The sequence below is a fragment of the Cololabis saira genome, chromosome 10 (genome assembly GCF_033807715.1).
Source record: "Cololabis saira isolate AMF1-May2022 chromosome 10, fColSai1.1, whole genome shotgun sequence".
NCBI lineage: Eukaryota > Metazoa > Chordata > Actinopteri > Beloniformes > Belonidae > Cololabis > Cololabis saira.
The window spans coordinates 34,445,480-34,470,493 of record NC_084596.1 but is presented as its reverse complement, the minus strand read 5'-3'; the positions used below and the strand labels follow the sequence as shown (position 1 = coordinate 34,470,493).

Sequence of the window (25,014 nt, the reverse complement as noted above, 5' to 3'; positions counted from 1 at the left end):
CCGACCTCAGGTCTACAGGAAGTTTGTTCCACCGGTGAGGAGCAGAATAACTGAACGCTGCCTCACCTTGCTTGGTTCTGGTTCTTGGGAACCACAACAAACCAGATCCAGATGAACCTCAGGGGTCTGGGAGCGTCATAGGAACTAACAGATCAACCATGTATTCTGGTCCAAGACCATTCAGGTCTTTGTAGACCAGCAATAAGATTTTAAACTCTATCCTTTGACTCACTGGAAGCCAGTGTAGTGATTCCATGACCGGTGTAATGTGGTCCAGTTTCCTGGTGTAATGTGGTCCAGTTTCCTGGTCTAATATGGTCCAGTTTCCTGGTCTAATATGGTCCAGTTTCCTGGTCTAATATGGTCCAGTTTCCTGGTGTAATGTGGTCCAGTTTCCTGGTGTAATATGGTCCAGTTTCCTGGTGATTGTAAGGACTCTGGTGGCAGCGTTCTGGATCAGCTGCAGCTGCCTGATAGATTTCTTGTTAAGGCCTGTAAAGATGCCATTGCAATAATCCAACCTACTGAAAATGAATGCATGAATAAGTTTTTCCATGTCTTGTTTAGACAGAAACCCCTTAATTCTAGCAATGTTATTTAAGTGGTAATAGGCATAGGTAAGACATAGTCCTGGCTGTACGCCTGCCCGGTGTTGTTTGGTTGTTTCTGTGTTGTGCTGTGCTGCTGCTGTGTGACTGTCAGCTGACACGACGCTGCTGCATAATTAAACCCACTTATTTGATAAGACTGTTGAGACCTGAGTATACTAACGCTATACGTGACTATCATCTTCAAATACCCAAATTTAAATGCATAATAAAGTAGAAGTTATCTATGTTTTGATATAAGGCAAGGCAAGTTTATTTGTATAGCACAATTCAACACAAGGTAATTCAAAGTGCTTTACATCAACATTAAAAGGAGCAAGACACAATTAAACAGTAACAAGTCAATTAAAAACGGAAATAGAAATAAGAAATAATAATACAATACAATTAAATAAAATGCAGTAAGCAGTAATATAAGGCAGATTTGTTTATTTGCTAAGCAAAATAATGTGGGGATATAAAAGCATCCTTTGTTAAAGTCTTCACCCATGTGTGACTCGTGTTAGATAATCACTTTATTTTAAATATAGATCCACAAACACAGAAGTATAGGGTGTACTTAGATGGATAGACCGTCTTTGTTGTCTTTGTACAACCACGAGGTTAAAAGGTGCCACATCTGCACTGCAAAAACTCTAAATCTTACCAGGAATATTTGTCTTCTTTCTAGTTAAAATGTCTAATTTTTAGTCAGAAAATCTCATTACACTTAAAACAAGAGTCATTACCAGAAAAATAACTTATTTTACAATTTTCAAGTACATTTTCACTTGAAATAAGTAGAAAAATCTGCCAGTGGGACAAGATTTATCTTCTCATTACAAGCAAAAAAATCTTGTTCCACTGGCAGTTTTTTCTACTTATTTTAAGTGAAAATCTACTTGAAACAGGTGGAAATTGTAGTTTTTTCCAGTGATGAGTCTTGTTTTAAGTGTAATGAGATTTTCTTTGATTAAAAATGAGACATTTTAACTAGAAATAAGACAAATATTCTTGTTAAGATTTTGAGTTTTTGCAGTGCATGCGCAGAAAACAACTTCCTGTTCCTTTTGATGGGGATATCCCCTTAGGCTATACATGACCAAATATTCGGGTTAGAAAAGGAGTAACCCAGGGGTCATATTCGGGTTTTTAAAAACCAGAATATGAGCAAATTCCGGTTATTCAAAGGGGTTATTGGTGTTTACATGGCCGTGCAAAACCGGGTTATTGCTAATATTCGGGTTAGAAAAGGATTATTGACTGAATGGAAACGCAGTCAGTGTTTCCCTGGAATTGAATATTTCAGACAGAGTTCGTTAAATGTTAGTAAAGTTCCACCGCGCTGCTTTTGTTGTGTGGTTCTTACAGACTACAACGTTTGCTTTAGGAGCGCCCTTCAAAAATAAAAGATGGGGTCTCTCTGTGTGTTATTTCACATCTACTCAGAATGCAGTGTTGTCTTGCGGTTTGTTCAGTTACTTACGTTTTATCACCTCAGGGGGGTTTAAACTCTTCCAGTTGTCATAAATTCTGCAAAGATTCATTGAGTCGACACGGCAGATACACATTTACAACCCACTGTAAACATATCTAGCCCTGAACTTTGCCCCTCCACCGTAGTCTCTCTGAAGTTGTGCCCTGTTCGTCTGCTGGTGTTTTCTGTGACTGAGTTTCTCCTATATTACTTCATTATTACTATTCATCCAATAAAGTTGAGTGAAATCTGCTCAGCAGTGAGCTTTGGTTAATAGTCGGAACAAAGTATTTTCATCATCTGTGTCAATCATCCTTGTAAGCTTACAGCTGATGGTTATTTAGTCATTAAGACATCCGCTGTGTCGTTTACAGTTTAATCGACCAAGCCCCCATTTACACGTAGCAAAAACGGTTGTGTTTTCATGCGTTTTGGCCGTTCGTTTACACGAAATAGAAGCTCAAAGTCACCAAAAACGATCAGTTCTGAAAACTCCGGCCAAAGTGGAGATTTGCAAAATCCCCGTCTTCACGTTTGCTTGTAAACCGAGGGAAACGGAGATTTAGGCTTCAGAACGTCACATTATGCGACAGAAACGTCTCCAGCGTCATGTGTGCCACCTGTGTTTACAATTTGTTTGGCCACCATCAATATTTTCTTGTATTTTACCTGTTTTATATTCTAAAGTCACACTTAAAAGTAACTCCACTTCTCTACTCCTGTCATTTGTTGATGTTTTTTTCCAGGATTCTGATTGGCTAGCATGACTTTAGCTTCTCGTTACGCTGCCCCCTGTAGGTTTGGATGCTCATAGCACCTTAACAGCGTATTTATGCGGGTTCGTGTAAATAGTATTTTTCAAAACGTAGAGGGGGAAATATCTGTTTTTGTAAATACCCGGCTATGTGTAAACGTGGCTTAATACTCCTAACTCAAGTTTACATAGACTTCTGCACCTGTTCTTGGCTTATTCTTGCACTTAAATAGATTTATGACTTAAAGCATGGGCCAGCGTTTCCTCCTGCTGTACTGAACTTGGGTTGGTAAATGACTAAACGTGAGTGTAAAACAGGAACAGCAGCATTTGTGAAAGCTCCAGAAACCTGATTTAAGCAGCACGCTAGCACACATTGGCCGGCAGGCCGGCCTCCGTGAGAGGCTTGTGTCGGTCGGTGGCGTCTGTGTTGAGATGAGCATTCCTCAGCTGAATACCATACATGTTACAGAGTCCTGCGAAAACTGTGTTGGAGGTGATCGAGGACGAAACAGGATGCTTTGGCTAGAGATGCACCGATCAGAATTTTTGAGGGCCGATCACCGATCTCCAAAATCAGTATCTGCCGATCACAGCGTGAAATTCATTAATTCGTCAATATTGTTGTCTCATGTACACAACACTGACATTGTATTATTAGGTATCACAATTAGTAGATGAGAAAGTATCATGAATTGACTGTTTTATTTCAGGCTGAGGCAATATGCAATACTTCACCCTCTAGAGACTCTTAGAGACGACTAAGATTCAGATTACAAAGAGTGAGTGTAGCTACTAGCTTCAGCTTCCTGTGGTAATGATTATGTACAACATGTGCACTAAAACACACAACAGCAGACATATCACTCTCTTAAAGTTGATACAAGTTGTAAACTATAAACCTTAGTTTTCCTGAGGAAAGAGGAATTAAATCTCAAAATAAAAAAGTTATTATGAATTATTAAGCTTTGTGAAAGCTTTACCTTACAATTTTTTTGCTTGTAATGAGAAGATAAATCTTTTCCCACTGGCAGATTTTTTTACTTATTTCAAGTGAAAATTTACTTGAAACAGGTGAAAATTGTCAAATAACAAGTAATTTTTCTGGTAATGAGTCTTGTTTTAAGTGTAATGAGATTTTTTTTTTTACTAAAAATGAGCCATTTTAACTAGAAATAAGACAAATATTCTTGTTGAGATTTTGAGTTTTTGCAGTGTTTATACATGTTCGAAATAAACAAACCTGTCCGTTTTTGTCTTTCTGCAGGTGATATCTGGCCCTCTCTGTGAACCGGCTCCCCCACACCTCTTCTGACGATGTCATCACCGCCAGCGAAGCCGCCGGCCACCTCGCCGCCGCCCAGATCGCCGCCGCAGGCCTCCGCTGCCCTCGACAACCTGTCCATATCCTCTCTCCTCTCCGGGGATCTCGACAACGACGAGGACGGAGAAAGAGGGGAACAGGAAGGACTGGGGGACCTAGAAGTGAACCCGTACGACGGTTTGCCCTTTTCTTCACGCTACTACGCGCTTCTGGAAGAGAGGCGGCAGTTTCCCGTGTGGAGGCTCCGGCAGAGTCTCCTGGAGCATCTGGAGGGCCACAACATGCTGCTGCTCAGCGCAGCCAGCGCGTCTGGAAAGAGCTCTCAGGTAACCGGGAGGTGTGACTGAGGCCCCGTTTCCACGTAGCAAAAACGGTGGTGTTTTCATGCGGTTTGGCCGTTCATTTACACGAAAACGAAGCTCAAAGTCACCAAAAATGATAATTTCTGAAAACTCCGGCCAAAGTGGAGATTTGCAAAAACCCCGTCTTCACGTTTGCTTGTAAACAGAGAGAAACAGAGATTTAGGCTTCAGAACGTCACATTATGAGACAGAAACATCACCAGCGTCATGTGTGCCACCTGTGTTTACAATTTGTTTGGCCAGCGTCAATATTTTCTTGTATTTTACTTGTTTTATATTCTAAAGTCACACTTAAAAGTAACTCCACTTCTCTGTCACTCCAAACGAAAGACTCTCGTTCCGTCTTGGAAGTAACTGGAAGTTACTCGTGTGATTTGTTGACGTTTTTTTCCAGGATTCTGATTGGCTAGCATGACTTTAGCTTCTCGTTACGCTGCCCCCTGTAGGTCTGGCTGCTCATAGCACCTTAACAGCGTATTTATGCAGGTTCGTGTAAATTATGTATTTTTCAAAACGTAGAGGGGGAAATAGGCCTATCCGTTTTTCAAAATACCCGGCTATGTGGAAACGTGGCCTCAGAAGAGCAGTGAAATACGAGGCGGTGCTGATCTCCGCAATTTGAAGCCTTCTATAATAATTGTAAAAAGAAAAAAAAGGTTGCTACTTTGAGGATTTCACTTATCACAAGTTCTTTTTGGAACGTAACCCTCGCGAAAAACGAGGGATTACTGTAATGACAATATCTCCACGTTGCGAAACTCTCCTTGCTCTCTTGGCTCGCCATGACCGCTCATGTCTTTGAATGCACTCACACACGCATGTGAATGCAAAAAAATATTTGAGACACAAAAAATTTGATTTTCGATTTGAAAATCTGTCTCCGTCTCTGGGCTGACCAATGGGGAAGCATCCGCCCACCGCGGGATGTTTGTGTCAAAATTATTCAATCAAAAACAAAAAACTTCAAAACTTTTTTTTTTGTTTGAAATTCTTTATTCAGTCACATTACACTACAAGCATTATCAACACAAACATTATCGACAAAATAGTGAGTGAAAATGCACAGGCAGAAGCATAGTGCTTATATTAATGCCTGTCCTACATACAAACAAACAAACAGACAATAGCAAAACTAAACCAGAAAAGGAGGACCAATAAGGTTTACATATATAGTAGTAAAGACATATTTTTTTTATAAATATCAGAGAAGAACAGCAACAAACAAAAACAAATATAAACATTAACATTTGTAGCTTTCAAAGATTGCTCTACAAATCTTTTTTCTTAAACTGAAAATGAGCTGCACATTGGTAAATCTAGGTTAGCGTCATTCCATAGTTTAACTCCCACAACAGATATACGTCTCCTTTTAGTCTCTTTTCTAGCTTTTTGTATAAAAATTTACAAACATCACGCATATTATATTTTGACTTATGTATTGAGAAAAAACGTTGTACACAGACAGGGAGTAACTTTAATTTAGCTTTATACATTATTTGCATTATTTTATAATAAACCAAATCATTAAATTTCATAACATGGGATTTTATAAACAATGGATTTGTATGTTCATAGTTTCCCACCCTATTAATAATACGTATGGCTCGTTTTTGTAAGAGGACTATAGCATTTACTGTTGTCTTATACGTCGAGCCCCACACTCCCACACAATACCATATATAAGGTAGTATTAGTGAACAATAAATTAAATGTAGGGCTTTATGATTTAATATATTTCCCAGTTATGAGAAGGAACGTGGCAAAAACCAGGCCTTAAATAGAAAAAAAATATTTATATTAACAAAATAAATGAATATACAAATACAGAGTTCATGCTGTCTATGAACAAATTATAAAAGTTAATTCAAAACCACTAGATTTTTTGTCTGTGTCGCGCTGTGACGGGCCGTCGTCACGGTGATGACTTGAGCATCATCTGAGCTACTTCTGTTGTTCTGCCGCAGCCGGATCGTGATTGACTCTTTACCATTAAATGAAGGACGATGATGAGCTGTTGGAGCTTCGGTAGGATGCACGTTCTGCCTCTGAAATGTATTTGTTACTTACTAAGTACATAATCGAGTCACGTGGTCCCGGTGCAGGAACCATATTATAGGTGCAGGGCTAGGGCTGGGCGATTTTGGACAAAAATAAAATCCTGTTTTTTTTTGTTTTGTTTTTTTCTCTGAAAACTCGATTTTCGATTTCGATTTTTTTTTTGTAAAACTACAAAAGACAACGGAATAAATTGTTTCAAATATTTTATCTTTATTTTTAAAGAAAAATAGCAAACAAATTTCCCTGTTGGGAATGAAGTGCAACTTTATTCTGTAAATCCTCCTTGGGTTTAGTAAAGTGACAACATTAACAATCTTCTTAACCAAACAAAGATGAATCCCTTGGGATTAATGAAGTCGGAACCTCACTTTCACCAAACTTCACTTAAAAATGAGCAGGTTCTTCACAAACAAAAATTAAGTTCCCTTATTTGGGAATAAAGTGAAAACTTAAAAAAAAAACACAAATGAATCCCCCTTGGGATAAAGTGACAACCTTAACTGTCTTTCATTGAACAACAACAATGAATGAATAAAGTGCAAAACTTTCACATTTTGTAAAATAAAGCTTGAAAAAATGTATCTCTGAGGCAAAAACACAAACAATAATGTTGTTTGCATGTTATATGCCTATTGGAAAAAACAAACACCTAAAATTGCATGACTACCGGTAAATACAATCATATGATACTCTCTTATGATCTCTAATAATGAGAGATGTAGATGTTGTATCTGTCACTCATCACATTTGTTAATTAAAATCAGATTTGCAAGGAACACAATCCTATCTACTACATCTGTCTTGAGAGATGCCCTGTGGGATGTTACAATGTTCCCGTGCAGCGCTTGTTTGATGGAGGCTCTGGTTCAATATTTGCTGAAGGCCCTGTTTGGTTTCAGTAGGCATTCATCACAGTTTTGTTTGTCCATTTCTTAATGGGACACATGCACACCTGTAAGTAAGGCTTCTCAGTGTAAAGGAAGAAGTCTTTGTTGTTGTATTTTTTCTTTGAAACCGTTCGTCAGACAGTCTTCTCATTTTGATTTGAATTCGAACATGCATAAAAAAGCGTACAAAAAAGTGGCTTGCTTGTTTCGTGCCGCATCCGAGCGCGATTGCTGTGTTCAGATATACCAAACTAACGCACTGGTCATTACCTACAGAGTCATTACCAGAAAAATACCTTGTTATTTGACAATTTTCACCTCTTTCATGTAAATTTTGACTTGAAATAAGTAGAAAAATCTGCCAGTGGGACAAGATTTATCTTCTCATTACAAGCAAAAAAAGAAAATTGTGTTTTTTTTCCAGTGATGAGTCTTGTTTTAAGTGTAATGAGATTTTTTTGACTAAAAATGAGACATTTTAACTAGAAATAAAACAAATATTGTTAAGATTTTGAGTTTCTGCAGTACACAAACGCCACAAACAAAAAACGAAACAACTGTATCGATTTAGTCCCTGAATCGGAACAAAACAAACGGGCCACAGGTCTGAAAGCACCCTTAGTGATGAAGGTGGTGTCCTCTTCCCCGTCAGGTCCCTCAGTGGTGTGTGGAGTACGCCTTGTCCCACGACTTCGCCCACGGCCTGGTGTGCTGCTCGCAGCCTCACTCGGTGGCCGCCGTGAGTCTGGCGCTGCGCGTGGCCGACGAGATGGACCTCAGTCTGGGCCTGGAGGTCGGATACCGGGTGGCTCACGACGACAGCTGCACACCGGACACCTTGCTCAGGTACCGTGGGAGGTTATTGGGGATTATACCACAGTCTGTGTGAATACTCTATTCTGATTGGCTGGCAGGTGGAGGTTATAAGTGATAACCTACACCTATGAATGAATGAATGAATGAATGAATGAATGAATGAATGAATGAATAAATTTATTTTGAACATGTATATAAAAATAAACAGTAACATCTTCATATGCACATAGGTTCGAAAAAGGAGTAGGAAGAAGTATACACTTTTTCCTATTTCCTACCCCTTTATAACTCTGAACAATGCCCTTTTCTATGAACTATGAATTTACATTATTGTTAATATTATATCTACACAATATCCATATAAATATAGTCTATATAAATACTACATAAACATGCCTATTACTACATAATGATCCATATAAATATATAGAAAATATAAATATTACATAAATATTATATCAATATATAGAAAATACAAATATGATATAAATCTAGATAAATATTAGGGGTGTAACAATATATCGTGCCACGAAATTTCGCGATACAAAAACGTCACAATACGTGTCGTGAAGGTGACAAAGTGTATCGCGATATTGGGTTATTAATATTAATCTATTGTGTTGACTAGTAACGCGCATCCGACCGCGCCTCGACCCGCGGACCAAAATCTTCCTCCGCTCAGAAGAAACTAGTACCGTTTTGCGGTCGCGATCACGGGACTCTTTGGGGGTTTTGAGCTCTGAACTTTTAAGTCTGGTGTAGTTAAGCCTTACCTTATTAAATTAAACCTTTTTCGGGTGGTGAGTAGGATAAACACGGGTACAACTTCTGCTGAGTTCCAGTGTACTTTAATGTCCACTCAACAGCGTAGGATTTTAGAGCATCAACACAGCACCTAGTGCTGTACTGTGGCGTATCACTCCGCCCAATCTAAAACAGACTAATCACTACAGATAAACTGACTAGTGTCATTATAGTCCCTGATTTACATCAGAATATAAAGAATATATTTATAAAATAATGAACCCTGAATTACCAAAATTACCTTCTTAACAAAAATAAATCTCCTCTTACACTTATAAGGTGAGCATTAATCAATCTGTTTTATGATGTAAAATTGTATGTATTTATTTACTTTTATTTATTTATTTAATTTTAGTTGTTAAATTTCTGGAAAAGAAAAAAATCAAATCATACATGAGAGAAACTATTCAGTTTGTGGCAAAATATTATTACTTGAAGATTCCTAACGCATACCATGACATTTACTTTTAGTTCAGTTTGTGGAAAATGGTTGGCCTGACTTTCTCTTTAAAACTTAAACAGTTATAAAGCATTACAAACTGTGACAATAGGGCAAATACACAGCATTGTTTTGTATTTTGTGTCTTTCAAATAAATGACCATTTTTTCCAGTCATATGTTCCTCATTCAAGGTTGTTAAAAAAAATACTGCTAATATTTTATATATATAATATTTGCTAATAATATCATATCGTATCGTTATCGCGACCTCAATATCGTGTATCGTACCGTATCGTGAGATTAGTGTATCGTTACACCCCAAATAAATATACACTATATAAACTACATACATATCCCTATGAATATATATATATATGCTACATACATAATAAATATATAACATATATTACATAATTATAACTATCCCTCTCAACATATGATATATACTACATAAATATCCACATACATATCTAAACTTATCTTAAGCAAGTATAATATACCTTTTTCCCTATTTTATTTATCACACTCCTCGTTAACCCATTTCCTCTTCCATATACCTGTTTATACATGTTTATATTTTTATACAGATTTATGTTAGTACTTTGTTTCATTTCCTGCTCCAAACTGTTCCACAGTGTCACTCCACAGTTCCATATGCACATGCTTTTCATTGTTGTTCATACTTTGTTTTCTAAAATTTAGTTCTCCCCTTAGATTAGAAAACCTAGAAAACAAGTTTGGTCAAATTGCCTGATAACTTTAATATCATTGCGCTGGATTAACTGCCAGGTGGTAACCACGGCATCGGAGATTCAGATAAGAAGAGCCGGCTACCGCAGGACGGCCACATGAGGGATTTTGTAATTTCTTTTAATTTATTTGATGAATTTAACAACTTCGATGACTGGGATGCAGAAGAGGAGAGAAAAGAAAATAGCTGAGCGGACTAGAATATCTCTCGTTACCAAGGAAACTGAGTTATGGCTTGTTAAAAAACTTTGTAACTTACCAGGTTGCAACGGCTGCAGACGAGAGATTAAAAAGTCGCTCAGCCGCTCAGCTGTGGCTTGTTATAGAACTAATGATTTCAACTGAAAACACATTAAAGCATGAATAATTGATTTAAAGGAGCATGAGGCAGGATTGAGCAGGATTTATGAAAAAAATTCGTATACGTTTTAAGTTTTCTAGTAATAATGTCAGATGAAGCGTTCCAAACCAAAAAGAATGAGCGAGCCCTCTAGTGTATCTCTCCGTTGCCTTGAACTGTGTGCTGCAAAATGTGCTGCAATTCGGTAAGGAATTTCCCGCGCTGTCCTGCGGATGTGACGTCAAATGACGCTGCATGCACGTTCTCCCCGTTCTCCCGCGCCGGCTTCGCTGTTGGCTGCAGTACCCCCAACGGCCGTCGTGGCGAAGGGTGGCGCTAGAGAGTCTCATTTCTTAAAAGGAGCCTCATGCTCCTTTTTAATATTTATGTTTTTTGGTAAGTGACCGTGGTATAAGCGGGATAATGCCCTTCCAGGTGGACATTATCAGAAATATATGGACTTAGCGGACAGTTCCCGCCCCCACATCGTCCATATATTTCTGATAATGGACACCTCGTCGGGCATTATCCCTTACTTATTATCTCCTGTTGTGATCCATGTGAAATCTTAAAAATGTTACAGGCTTTTTATGGGAATAAATATTGAAAAATCTTATTTGAATGTAACTTTCAACTGAACAAGTCTAACGCCCAAGGAAAACAACTTACTCCAGCTTTAAATGTATTAAGTTACTATGGAGCTAGAACAGTCTCATAATTCACAAATGCACAAGCCGATCCACAAATGCACAGACTGATTCACACGTGCGTAGGACAAGATACACGAATGTATTTTTGATGCACACACATTTGTGGATCAGCGTGTGCATTTGTGAATTATGAGACTGTTCTAGCTCCATAAGTTACAGTAGTGTCTATTTTTTTCTTTGTATAATAACATCAAGCTACACAGAACAAGTCCACGTATGAAAGATCCCTTAGCTCCGTCACTCACTAAAGCGCCCTAAAGAAAGACCCTGTTGTAGCAGAAAGTAAGGAGTCACAAGCGATCTCAGTACAAGCCCTGGATAAACGCGTATAAAACCACAAAAACCAGCGCTGTACCATCACGCAGAACCCAAGGATCCTCTGGTGACCCTAAAAAAAAGCCCAAAGGAAGTTGCCGTCTTAATTCTTTTATCATCTCCCACCTTTTATTTTACCGGCTTTACCTGTTTTCCCCTTTGGACATGATTGGGATCACATGTTTGGACTCCGTTGGTCTTGTGTGATCGAGTTACCTGGTCTTTCTGGTGCCCGTACCACACCTTCTCTCTTTTGTTCTGCTCACTGCAGTTTCACCTCCGCTGGCACAAAGCAGTTTTTTTAGTGTCTAAAAGTCATTTCTAGAGTTTTCTCCCACATTGATGAAAATACTACATGTATATCCTAGAACAGCGGTGTCCAACCAGTCGGAGGCTAAGAGCCACAATTGGTTACTGTGACTACGTTTACATGCAGTCAAAATTCACCTTCTTGTAAATGTCACTATCCCGGTACTTTATAGAAACTACAAATGCCAAGATGTTCATATCCTTCATTAAATTTATAAAATGGGTACATGATGGGTATCATGGGTATGATTCGGGGTGCTTGGACATGTTGAAATTGTATCTTTTCTTTTCGAAAAAAAAAACAATTTAATCATGCAGCATATACAACAGTTGTGTATCACCACTAACTAACGTTAACGTTACTTGCCCAAGTTATCAAGGGTGAGCACAATCGAAAATTTCAATTATTATACAGCTTCTACTGTAGAAATATTGATTGATTGATAAATACCATGTGATAGCTATCTGTTTCTTGATATTTTCATATAAAAGTGTGTTTGTCAATGTTTATAATTATTCACAAGTATGCAGTGTCATAACTACATTCATAACAAACCAACCTGTTTGAAATTCTGTTGAAAATTGAGCAAGTTAAGGTTGCTGACCAGGGGTCAGTTCTCCTTAAAATACAGGAAGGAGATATACCATTGATATGATGATTATGCCTTACCTGTGTTGCTTTGCCAATCTTTTGTCTCGTTCTCTCTGTTTTAGTATTCACTTTTATTGTATTAGTATTTTAACATTCTGCAGTTATTTTTATTTACTCTGCTTGTTGATTGTTTTTTTCTTGTTTGTCTTCTTTTGCTGTTTATTTTGTTTTTGTTTCTGTTCTAGTTTTACTTTCTAATAATAAACAAGTCATGTAATGTCCTGTAAACGGCGAGGTCCTTGCATAAGCCCCCCTAGGGTTTCTGTCCTCACGTGCACAACCACTACCTGTTTTTCCTCTGGAAATGAATTATCATGTCATGTTTATGTATACATTCATGTTGTGCAAATTAAATAAATAAATAAAGTTGTTTAAGCAGTATATGCACCATTAAACACAATGTTATGAGTGAGCGAGCTACCTGTGGCAAGATGGCCGCTGTGTGACGACGTCGCTCTGCATTGGCTGCAGCGCGGGCGAGTCATCTAGCCTTTATATATATATCTATGAGATATCAAGCTGTCTAACAGTTTTCCTCACCCTCGTCTCCTTGCTCCCTCCTCAGGTTTGTCAGCGACGCTCTCCTGCTGGAAGAGATGATGTCCGACCCTCTGCTGCATCAGTACGGCGTGGTGATCCTGGACGAGCTCCAGGAGCGAACGGTGCCCACCGACGTGCTGCTGGGTTTGCTCTGCGACGTCTGCCGGCAGAGGCCGGACAACTTCCGGGTGGTGCTGCTCTCCCACCCGACGCTCGCGCCGCGCCTCTCGGCCTTCCTGGGGCCCTCCGTCCCCCACGTCTGCCTGGAAACCCTGCACACGGAGACGAGCACCGACACAGACCTGGAGAAGGAGACGGGAGCGGAGGATGTGAAGAAGGCTGTGGACTCGAAGGAGACGGAGATCCTGTACAGGGAGCTCTCGTCGGGGAAGGAACCTGTAGCTGCTGCCTGCCACATGGTGCTGGATCTGCACCGACGAGGAGAAGGGGGAGATGTGATGGTGTTCCTGGCCAGTGCACAGGTGCAGGCTTGTGATTCATATTCACATACATGTAGTCAAATGTTGTGGGCAAAGAGAAGCAATACCAATCAATGATTAATGAGTAGGGGTGTAATGATACACTAATCTCACAATACGGTACGATACACGATATTGAGGTCACGATAACGATACGATATTTTAACAGTATTTTTTTAACAACCTTTTTTTTCTCCCTTGTCTGCATATATATTAATGGTTAATGGCTAATATATATATATATATATATATATATATATATATATATATATATATATATATATATATATATATATATATATATAAAAAGAAAACTTTACCCACTAATGAAAGGCTTTAAATTAAATCTGAGACTCTGCTTGTTCTTTCCTGCGTCCCCGTGCAGGAAATTGAGGAGTGCGTGTCCCTGCTGGAGAAGGAGTGTGTCGCTCTGAGTCCGCAGCTCGGCCCGCTCAGGTTCCTCCCGCTCCACGACGGCCTCGGCGCGCTCACCCAGCGGGTGTACGAGTCTGACCCTGACGTCGCCGCGCTGAGGGAGGAGAGCTCGGCGCCGGCACCCGGGAGCGTCAGGAGGAGGGTCATCGTCACGGACGCGCTCGCAGAGGCTTCCTTCTCCCTGCAGGGAGTCCGCTACGTCATCGACACGGGCCTTCAGCTCAAAACTGTGAGATTTTTGCATTTACTTGTAATGAGATTTTTTTTATTAAAAATGAATCATTTTAACTTGAAATAAGACAAATATTCTTGTTAAGATTTGGAGTTTTTGCAGTGTAAAGACAAAGGGGTTTAACTGATTTATTTTGATCATTTAAAAACTTTAACCTCCTTATTTCTAACTTTTTATCCTTAATTTCTGCAACAGGTTTACAATCCACAAATCAGAGCTAACTCGCAGGTCCTGAGGACGATCAGCAAACACCAGGCCGACATGCGGAGTCAGAGGGTGCAGAGCAAACTCCCAGGTGAAGCATCTCCACCTCCTGGGTGTGGTTTGGGGGGCAAACAGACAATCAGGCGTCTACGGAAGTACAGAAGAGTATTAGGGCCAGGCAAGAGAAAAATAAGAATAATATTTTAGAGGAGGAAGATTTCTTCTTCATTATGCACTTCGAGAAAAAAGTCAAAATGTTGAGAAAAAAGTTGAAATGTTGAGAAAAAAGTTGAAATGGCAAGAATAATGTTGAAGTACAATTTCGAGAAAAAAGTCGAAATGTATTTCAACTTTATTCTCGAAATTTCGACTTTATTCTCGAAATTTCGACTTTATTCACGACATTTTGACTTTATTCACGAAAATTTCGACTTTATTCTTGAAATTGTATTTCAACATTATTCTCGACATTTCTAGTCTGATTGTCTGTTTGCTGTTTGTTTTAAGTGTAATGAGATTTTTTTTTGACTAAAACTGAGACATTTTAACTAGAAATAAGAAAAATATTCCTGGTAAGATTTTTAGTTTTTGCAGTGCAGGGCAGCAAAACGCTGCTTTTGTTTTTTTGTTTGAAATTCTTTATTCAGTCACATCACTACGGAAGGGTTTTTTCTCGACATTTCGACTTTTTTCTCAAAATTGAGTTTTTGCAGTGTGCAGCCACTCACTGCCTGTTCTTGTTTCTCGTGCAGGGCTGTGTGTCCGTCTGTACGGCCAGAGTCTGTACGAGGACGGCATGGAGGAGGATCACTGCCCCGGCGTGGTGGAGGAGAACCTCAGCCACCTGGTGCTGCTGCTCAAGAGACTGGACATCGCTGACATGGGACAGTGCAAGTTCCTGGACAGACCAGGTAACCTCTCATACAGCACTCAACCATAACATGTTCACAAGGTTGAAATCTGTGTTTGTAATAACTGACGCTGAAAACAGGAAGTGATGATGATGTGATTTTTTTTTTACTCGGAGCCGGAGCTTCCACCATTTTTTCGTAGCAGTGTATCGCGTCATTCAGGCATCCAATCAGCACAGAGCCTCATCATCATAGCCTCCCCGCCCACTCAGAATCCTGCATAGAGAAGGAGGTTAGAGAATGAGATGATAAAAACATGGCTCAGAGGCTGAATTTCTAATTTATTTAGCAAAAACAATCAAAAGCTTGTTTTTAAGACATTCAAGGCCTGTTTAAAATACATTAAATGCCATAATAGGTCCCCTTTAATGTAATCTGTAGTATTTCCTGAATTGAACGAGCCTAATCTTGAAGTGAAAACTGTGGGCCTGATCAGTATGTCCCACCACCTCTCCCCTGTGCAGCTCCTGAAGCTCTCATGCAGGCCTTGGAGGACCTGGACTACCTCGCAGCGCTGGACGATGACGGCAATCTGTCTGAGGTGGGGATCATCATGTCTGAGCTGCCGCTGGAGCCGCCGCTGGCCAAGGCCCTGATCGCCGCCTGCGAGTACGACTGCGTGAACGAGCTGCTCACGATAGCGGCCATGCTCACAGGTAACACATCTGCCACATTTGGATTAGGGCTGCAGCTATCGAATATTTTAGTAATCGAGTATTCTACTGAAAGTTCCATCGATTAATAGAGTACACTGCAAAAACTCAAAATCTTACCAGGAATATTTGTCTTATTTCTAGTTAAAATGTCTAATTTTTAGACAAAAAAATTAATTACACTTAAAACAAGAGTCATTACCAGAAAAATAACTTATTTGACAATTTTCACCTGTTTCAAGTAAATTTTCACTTGAAATAAGTAGAAAAATCTGCCAGTGGGACAAGATTTATCTTCTCAGTACAAGCAAGATTTTTTTACTTATTTTAAGTGAAAATCTACTTGAAACAGGTGAAAATTGTCAAATAACAAGTTATTTTTCTGGTAATGAGTGTCACGGCTCAGACAGGACAGAGAACCCAAATGCACAACACCAGGCAGGATCAGAGTCCAAGAGGCTTTAATCTTTGTCAAAAGGCAGGCAGGGGTCAAACCGGGTAGTCAGGCAGATCAGGCAAACAAAACCAAAACGGGCAGGCAAAAATCCATAAACCAAAAATCAGGCAGGGTCAAAGATAGGCAGGCAGGAACAGGACAGAAATCAGGAAGGCTGGAAAGCGAGGCAAAAGCACACGACAATCTGGCAAACTAGAAGGTGGAAATGGGCCGGTATATGAGGGGAACTGCTGATGAGGGAAACCAGGTGTGGAGCTGGGCTGGGGAAGCACAGGTGAAGGGAATGAGTGGATCTCTGGCTGATTAGGGTGGCAGGATCTGGAAAAACAGGGGAGTGAGTTAAACAGTAAAAAAAACCCTATCCTACACTGTGAAACTGTGACAATGAGTCTTGTTTTAAGTGTAATGAGATTTTTTTAAATTAAAAATGATACATTTTAACTAGAAATAAGACAAATATTCTTGTTTAGATTTTGAGTTTTTGCTGTTTGAGACCTGTTGTATTGGAGCACATTAGGCACCATCTACTTGATGTTCTATCCATCAATGACTACAGAGCTAACATTGAAAACTACCCAGTTAGCTTCATTACGTTTTTATTTTTCACTCTCATCACTCCACAGCTCTGTGTTTTTACAGATTTAATGCGTTAGCCACGCATCGACAGTAGTCATAATTAATAGAAACCCAGCCCTCCACAGGGCTAACGTTATGTTAGCAAGGTACCGTAACGTTAATCTCATTAATTAGCGCTACGTTAACTTAATTTGACCGTGTCTGGGGTGACGGTCCTCCGCTCTCGGAGTAAACAGGGTGTTGGTGGAGATGCTGCAGCATTGAGGACCCGACGTACTGTTGTGGTATCAAGCACTGTCTTACAGTGATACATGCAACAGTGTTGCCTTGGTGTCCAGTTTGAAATGCTCCCACACTTTTCTGACTTTTCTTTTATTTAAAACCAAACATATCTCTTTCTTCTTCCTTTACGTGCGTGGCGTCACCGCGTTGTGCCGCATTAAACGTAGTCCGGGTGATACCCTGCTTTGAGTTGTCAAAATTAAACGATTCCTTGAGGCAGAGAAAATTCCTCCATCATTTTTTGTCATTGAATTACTCGAATTATTCGAGGGAATCGTTTCAGCCCTAATCTGTATTGATCATTGCATTTTACACACGTTCCAGACCAGGATCTTTTTTAAAATGAACAATTTAAGTGATGCCTATCTTTTTTTTTTCCCCAGCTCCCTCCTGTTTCATGACTACAGAGCCGAGCAGAGAGGAGGCTGCAGTCGCACTCTGGCGACCTCTGATGCACGCGGAGGGAGACCACATGACTCTCATCAACATTTACAACGCCTTCTTGGAGCGTACGTACAGCTCAGGCCTCCCGCCACGCTTCACACGCATCACACTGACTGCGTTTACATGCAGTCAATAACCCTTTTAAAACTGGAATATTAGCACACTGCAAAAACTCAAAATCTTAACAAGAATATTTGTCTTATTTCTAATTAAAATGTCTCTTTTTTAGTTAAAAGAATCTCATTATACTTAAAACAAGACTCATCACTGGAAAAAGCAACAATTTTCACCTGTTTCAAGTAGATTTTCACTTAAAATAAGTAGAAAAATCTGCCAGTGGAACAAGATTTTTTTGCTTGTAATAAGAGGATAAATCTTGTCCCACTGGCAGATTTTTCTACTTATTTCAAGTGAAAATTTACTTGAAACAGGTGAAAATTGTCAAATAACAAGTTATTTTTCTGGTAATGACTCTTGTTTTAAGTGTAATGAGATTTTTTGACTAAAAATTAGACATTTTAACTAGAAATGAGATTTTGAGTTTTTGCAGTGTGTAGACCTGAGGTCTGCTCCAACTGTCAGCTCCTTTAAATCAGGCCTAAAAACATTACTGTTTACTAAAGCGTGCTCTTAAATTAAATACTTACCTGCTGTACTCTACTGCCCTTATTTTTTTAACAACTTGTGCTTTTTATTATTTTACCACTTTTCTCATCATTTTTTTTTTTTCATTTTATTTGTTAGTAGAACGTAGAATTGTCAAATTGGTTTGATTCACCGCACGAATCGGCACAGATTACTTTTGTAATACTGTATTTGACCCGGTCTTTGTACGTTTTGACCGTATAGAAATGTAATTCTTGCCATTTTAAGATTGAGATGTACCTGCTGTATTCTACTGCCCTTACTTTTTAACAACTTGTGCTTTCTATTATTTTACCTCTTTTCTTATCATTTTATTTCATTTTATTTGTTATTTATGTTTTAATTGTGTCTTGCCGCTTTTAATGTTGATGTAAAGCACTTTGAATTACCTTGTGTTGAATTGTGCTCTACAAATAAACTGCCTTGCCTTTCAGAGTAATATTATTGAATGATGTGTCCCTGGTTGTTGCAGACAATCAGGACGAGGCGTGGTGCACTGCAAACTTCCTGAGTGCCGCCGCCCTGCGTCTCGCCGTGGTCATCAGGGCGGAGCTGCTGGAGGTGATGCAGAGAATAGAGCTTCCTGTGTCGCCCCCTGCCTTCGGCTGCCAGGACAACTGCACTAATATAAAGCGAGCGCTTATCTCAGGGTTCTTCCTCAAGGTAGGCATCGCGGCTTCATTCATGCGTCACACAAAAGTCATGCTTGGTGTTTCTTTTCTCTCAGGACCAGGGGCGAAAATCCCATTTCATGGGGGGCAGCAATAAACAGTAAAATTTTAGAGAATACATCCAGGGGGGACAAGGAATAAAAGTTGTAGCCTGCCTTTTTATACGGCATCTTTTACCGCAATTTGACATTTTCCTCTCTCTATCTCGCCAACAGGCAGGAAGAAGACCTTTTGTTAGCACTGGCTGAGTCCACCTGAATGAATGAATGAATAAACTAATTATCAGTCTCTCTCTCTCATATACCAATGTTCATGAAGAGTATCAGGACCATGATGAAGAGAAAAAATATTTGAGAGGGGAAGATTATTTTTTCATTATGCACTTCGAGAAAAAAGTTGAAATGTCGAGATTAATGTTGAAATACAATTTCGAGAAAAAAATCGAAATGTCGAGAATAATGTTGAAATACAATTTCAAGAATAGTTGAGAATTTTGTGATGAAAGTCGAAATGTCAGGAATTTCGACTTTTTTCTCGAAATTTTACTTCAACATTATTCTCGCCATTTCAACTTTTTTCTCAACATTTTGACTTTTTTCTCGAAGTGCATAATGAAAAAAAATCTTCCTCCTTTAAAATATTATTTTTATTTTTCTCCTGCCTGGTCGTTATACTCTTCCGTATGTATCAGTCCTTACCCTACCTGTATATAAGTTCTTGTTTATTCACCCAGCAATACAAAACAATGATATTAGGTGGAAGGTGGCAATAATACAGCACATCTGACATAATACCTTTGTTCACTGTTCTAACTTCCACCACAGTCCGTTACATTTTGGAGCTTTTACTGTACCTCTTGCAAAAGCTCCAAACAATCCCAAAAGTAAAGGAAATACCTTAAAGAATAATCCAACACGAAACCATTTCTAGAATATATAATATAATAATAATAATAATAATAATTCATTTTATTTATATAGCGCTTTTAAAAGATGTCAAAGATGCTTCACCGACACAAAGATAAAACATCGAGAGCAAGAAAATTTAAATTAAAAACTACAGAATAAAAAAGATAAGAGATAAAAGATAAGATAAAGGATAAGAAACAAATCACACATTATGTGCGTGCGTGCGTGCGTGCGTGCGTGCGTGCGTGCGTGCGTGCGTGCGTTCGTTCGTTTCGAACATGTATAAAAAAACAAGAAAATAGGTAAGAAAACAAATCCAGGTTACATTCCACCACATAAAGAAGAAAAAAAAAAACATCAAAACACATATTTCAGTTACATGTTGGAAAAGGATTGGGAGGAAGTATAAACTTATTTAATCCCTCCCCTTTTCCACAACTAAACATAAATTATATGTCTGTATTATTTTTTATACTATACTAAAATTTTAATAAATATGTATCATTTTTACAAAAATAACCTGTTTAATACAAGATATAAGCTCTATCATAAATATAATATAACTATGATATAAATATAATACCTATATCTAAGTATATAAACATACAAAGACAACATGACCTAATAGCAGAACACACACAGCTGGTGATCTTTAAACACAGTCTTCACTTTTATACCTCAAATAAACTATTTCTTTATATTTCTTCTTATTAAAAATAATAATATAAATATAAATAATAATAATGTGCAATAAGACGACTTCTGCTCTGGAATGAAATTACGTTTTTTAAATAAGGAAATACACGTTTTTGTTGCAGCATCAGTGATGCACTTCACCAAACACTGATCTTTAAAACTTAATTTGTTTTTTGCCTTCCAGGAAAGTTAATTGAAGCTGCAACCTTTTTCGCACATTATTGCACGATTATAATGAATACTTTGCTTTCAATAGATACTACTGCATTGTTCAAAAATGATTAATTCCGTCTCCAATTATTGCCCCCCCAGCCCCATGATTTTCGCCCCTGCTCAGGACACATCGGTCCTCAATAGTCTCCACCTTTTTATTAAAAAAAATATTGTTCTGTTTTTTCCTCCATAGGTGGCCCACGATGTGGATGGTTCTGGTAACTACCTCCTCCTGACTCACCGCCACGTGGCTCACCTTCACCCGTTCTCCTCGTACCGGTGCCGCCAGCCGCGCCCCGGCCCGCCCTCCTGGGTCCTGTATCAGGAATTCACCATCTCCCGTGACAACTGCATCCGCATCGCGTCTGAAGTCCACCCTCAGATGTGAGTCCAGCTGCTAAACTATGGAGTGATATTTGTGCCAGAATCCTGAGCGAGCAAAGATATATTCTGTGCACACAAGGATAGATTTTGAGCACAGGAAAATATATTTTGCAAGCACATCAATTATATTTCAAAAAGAAATTACACTTTCGCAAACAAAAACATATTCTGTGTGCACAAACAGGCCACTGCGCTCGCTCGCTCCCTCCAATCCTGCTCTCACTCAACATCGCTCGCTCTGCGCGCTCGTGTTTGTTCTCTCCGCTCAGCTTGGCACACACGTTACAAATGTGCCACAAAACCAACCAATCAGAGACCTGGAAGAAGTACGTCCTGATTGGCTGTTTGCTCTCCAATTGGCTTGGCCATATTTCACATATTACAGTGACAATAACCTCACTTTTCAGATCAAAATAGAAATAAATAAATAAATGACAAAAATAAATAAAGTAAATAAAAATAAAGTAGAATCTTATTCAGGTGTAACTGGGAAGGTGACTTTCTGCATAGGCAAAGAAAGGTCCCCATATTTCACTAAATTGTCTGGAAGAGCCTCTCAGAGTGTGTCGGATTTTTTCAAGCGGCGGCCGTCGTGGTGAAGGGTGGCGCTAGAGAGTCTCATTTCTTAAAAGGAGCCTCAAGCTCCTTTAAGCAAAGGCAGTTGAGAGATTATTATGCTTATTTTTCAGTCAAAATGATAAGCACTTTGTATTTCATGTACCTGGATGAAAGGTGCTATACAAATAAAATTTGATTGATTGATTGTGATCGGCCCTCAAAATCCTGATCGTTGCATCTCTAATCCTAACATCTGGTTGTGTTCTTTGGTCCCGGGTCCGACAGGCTGGTGGAACTGGCCCCTCAGTACTACCTGGGAAACCTGCCCTCCAGCGACGGGAAGGAGCTGCTGGTGGAGCTCAGACAGAGTCTGGAGCCTCCGTCGGACGACGACTCGGCTTCACACGGGCAAAACAGGACTCTGAGAGAAGCCGACAGGACCGAAGACGCTCACAATCAGTCCAGCACTGAGCTCTGCGTCGTCCAATGAGACGGAAGAGGAGGCGGAGCTTATACACACTGCAGAAACTCAAAATCTTAACAAGAATATTTGTCTTATTTCTGGTTAAAATTTCTAATTTTTAGTCAAAAAAATCTCATTACACTTAAAACAAGACTCGTCACTGGAAAAAGCAACTATTTTCACCTGTTTCAAGTAGATTTTCACTTAAAATAAGTGGAAAAATCTGCCAGTGGATGTTTTTGCTTGTAATGAGAAGATAAATCTTGTCCCACTGGCAGATTTTTCTACTTATTTCAAGTGAAAATTTACTTGAAACAGGTGAAAATTATCAAATAAGTTATTTTTCTGGTGATGACTCTTGTTTTAAGTGTAATGAGATTTTTTTTTTACTAAAAATGAGACATTTTAACTAGAAATAAAACAAATATTTCTGGTAAGATTTTGAGTTTTTGCAGTGCAGGAAAGGACTTGTTTGAGCCGCATTTTGGTAATAACGGTGCATTTTGTAATAAACGTCCAAAATGTAATAATTTTGTCATTTCATTTTGTAATAAAGCCGCATTTTGTAATAAACTACCCCAAAGCATTTTGTAATACATATTGCCGCATTATGTAATAAGTTATTGCATTTTGAGAAGATTATTACAAAATGCACTTGCAACTTTTTTATTCTCCAGAAAATGTATTAACATGACGCATTATGTAATAACAATTCTAAAGCATAGTTTATTTGTTTGTTATTGGCCTATATAATTCCAAACTTCAAATAGGCAACTAAAGTTATATTTGGAGTATTATACATAGATGTATTGGGCTACATAGCTCTAAGAGAAATTGCATAAAAAAGAACAAAAGTCACTCTTGTATGAATTCATTGTTAAACAAACAACAATAATAATAGGTATTATTACATAATGCACTATGTTATCACATTTCCTAGAAAATAAAACGTTGCAAGTGCATTTTATAATAATCTTCTCAAAATGCAAACATTTATTACATAATGTGGCAAAATGTATTACAAAATGCGGTTTTATTACAAAATGAAATGAAAAAGTTATTACATTTTGGACGTTTATTACAAATTGCACCGTTATTACAAAATGCAGCTCAACAGGACTCCACAGTTGCAGTTGTCACTTTATTATTTGATCTGAGATTTGGTACCTTCTTTTTTTTCTTTTTTTCTAACCTATGAAATTTTTGAGGTTTCGATGTGCAGTTTTCCAAAGGACCTCTGTTAGAGAACACTAATGTAAAATGAAGTGCGGTTCTTGATGAATCCTCCATACCGTGGATGTGGAAGGCTCATTTATGTCTGAAGTCTTTATTTAATTGTTGTCACAAGTCTATATTTAAGGCAAAAAAGAACGCACTACATCAGTCTGCAGAGACACACTGCAAAAACTCAAAATCTTACCAGGAATATTTGTCTTATTTCTGGTTAAAATGTCTAATTTTTAGTCAAAAAAATCTCATTACACTTAAAACAAGAGTCATTACCAGAAAAATAACTTATTTGACAATTTTCACCTGTTTCAAGTAAATTTTCACTTGAAATAAGCAGAAAAATCTGCCAGTGGGACAAGATTTATCTTCTCATTACAAGCAAAAAAATCTTGTTCCACTGGCAGATTTTTCTACTTATTTTAAGTGTAATGATCTTGTTAAGATTTTGAGTTTTTGCAGTGCAAGTCTTATATTTAAGGCAAAAAAGAAAAAAGAAAAATCTTTAGCTGACAACGCACTACATCAGTCTGCAGAGACACTATTGTAGTGTGACCTTTGACCTCTATGCAGACATGAACAGAAGACATTGATGAACAGTGATCCATGAAATATTTATCACCTTTTCGATGTTTGCCTCTCCGCTCTACCCTTTCCTTTTTAATAGCATCTCTTTATCGATATGATATGAAATTCAAATAAAACAGTGGTTTTTCATGTTTGACCTCTCAGCTGCATGTGTTTTTCCTTCATAGCTCAGTTAGGCCACGTTTACACATAGCCGGGTATTTACAAAAACAGATATTGCCCCCTCTACGTTTTGAAAAATACCATCATTTACACGAGGCCGCATAAATACGCTGTTAAGGTGCTATGAGCAGCCAAACCTGCAGGGGGCAGTGTAACGAGAAGATAAAGTCATGCTAGCCAATCAGAATCCTGGGCTGCGTCCGAAATTGCATCCTTCCACCCTAATGAGAATGCGAGATTTTTTAGTGCGTCCGAAACATTAGAACGTACTCAATAGTGTGCTCTATCCATACTCATTCCGGAGAAATTTATTAGTGTGGATTGATGGGCACTAGCTAAGCAGAAACTTCCCATAATACAATGCAGCAGTGTTTGGTTTTTTAAGTTATACGTATATGTCATAAGTATAATATTAAGTATAATAATATTATATAATATTAATATTATGATATTCGTGCTGCTGCGACACGTCACTTCCTCCCAACGGCAGGAACTGACGTGTGCGCTCTGAATAGTATGTCCCAATTAATGCATACTACTGATATTTACTCAAAAGTGTGCCGAACTTAAGTATACTTTTTAGTATATACTGTTTGGTATGGCATTTCGGACGCACCGCTGGAAAAAAACGTCAACAAATGACACGTGTAACTGCCAGTTACTTCCAAGATGGAACGAGAGTCTTTCGTTTTCGTTTCGG

The 25,014-nt window shown here is 38.6% G+C and overlaps 1 protein-coding gene across 1 annotated transcript in view; it reads left to right on the top strand.

Annotated features, from left to right (window-relative positions):
- Positions 1-24,409, top strand: part of dqx1 (DEAQ box RNA-dependent ATPase 1) — a 28,196-nt gene extending 3,787 nt beyond the window's left edge. Inside the window, exons 2-12 of the mRNA XM_061732695.1 lie at positions 4,086-4,468; positions 8,102-8,295; positions 13,152-13,608; positions 13,991-14,269; positions 14,468-14,567; positions 15,229-15,387; positions 15,852-16,043; positions 17,739-17,864; positions 18,917-19,107; positions 21,126-21,316; positions 22,160-24,409. Of these exons, the coding sequence (XP_061588679.1) occupies positions 4,136-4,468; positions 8,102-8,295; positions 13,152-13,608; positions 13,991-14,269; positions 14,468-14,567; positions 15,229-15,387; positions 15,852-16,043; positions 17,739-17,864; positions 18,917-19,107; positions 21,126-21,316; positions 22,160-22,364 (2,427 nt within the window). The 5' untranslated portion in view covers positions 4,086-4,135 and the 3' untranslated portion in view covers positions 22,365-24,409. The remainder of the gene's footprint in view (positions 1-4,085; positions 4,469-8,101; positions 8,296-13,151; positions 13,609-13,990; positions 14,270-14,467; positions 14,568-15,228; positions 15,388-15,851; positions 16,044-17,738; positions 17,865-18,916; positions 19,108-21,125; positions 21,317-22,159) is intronic.
- The last annotated feature ends 605 nt before the right edge of the window (positions 24,410-25,014 follow it).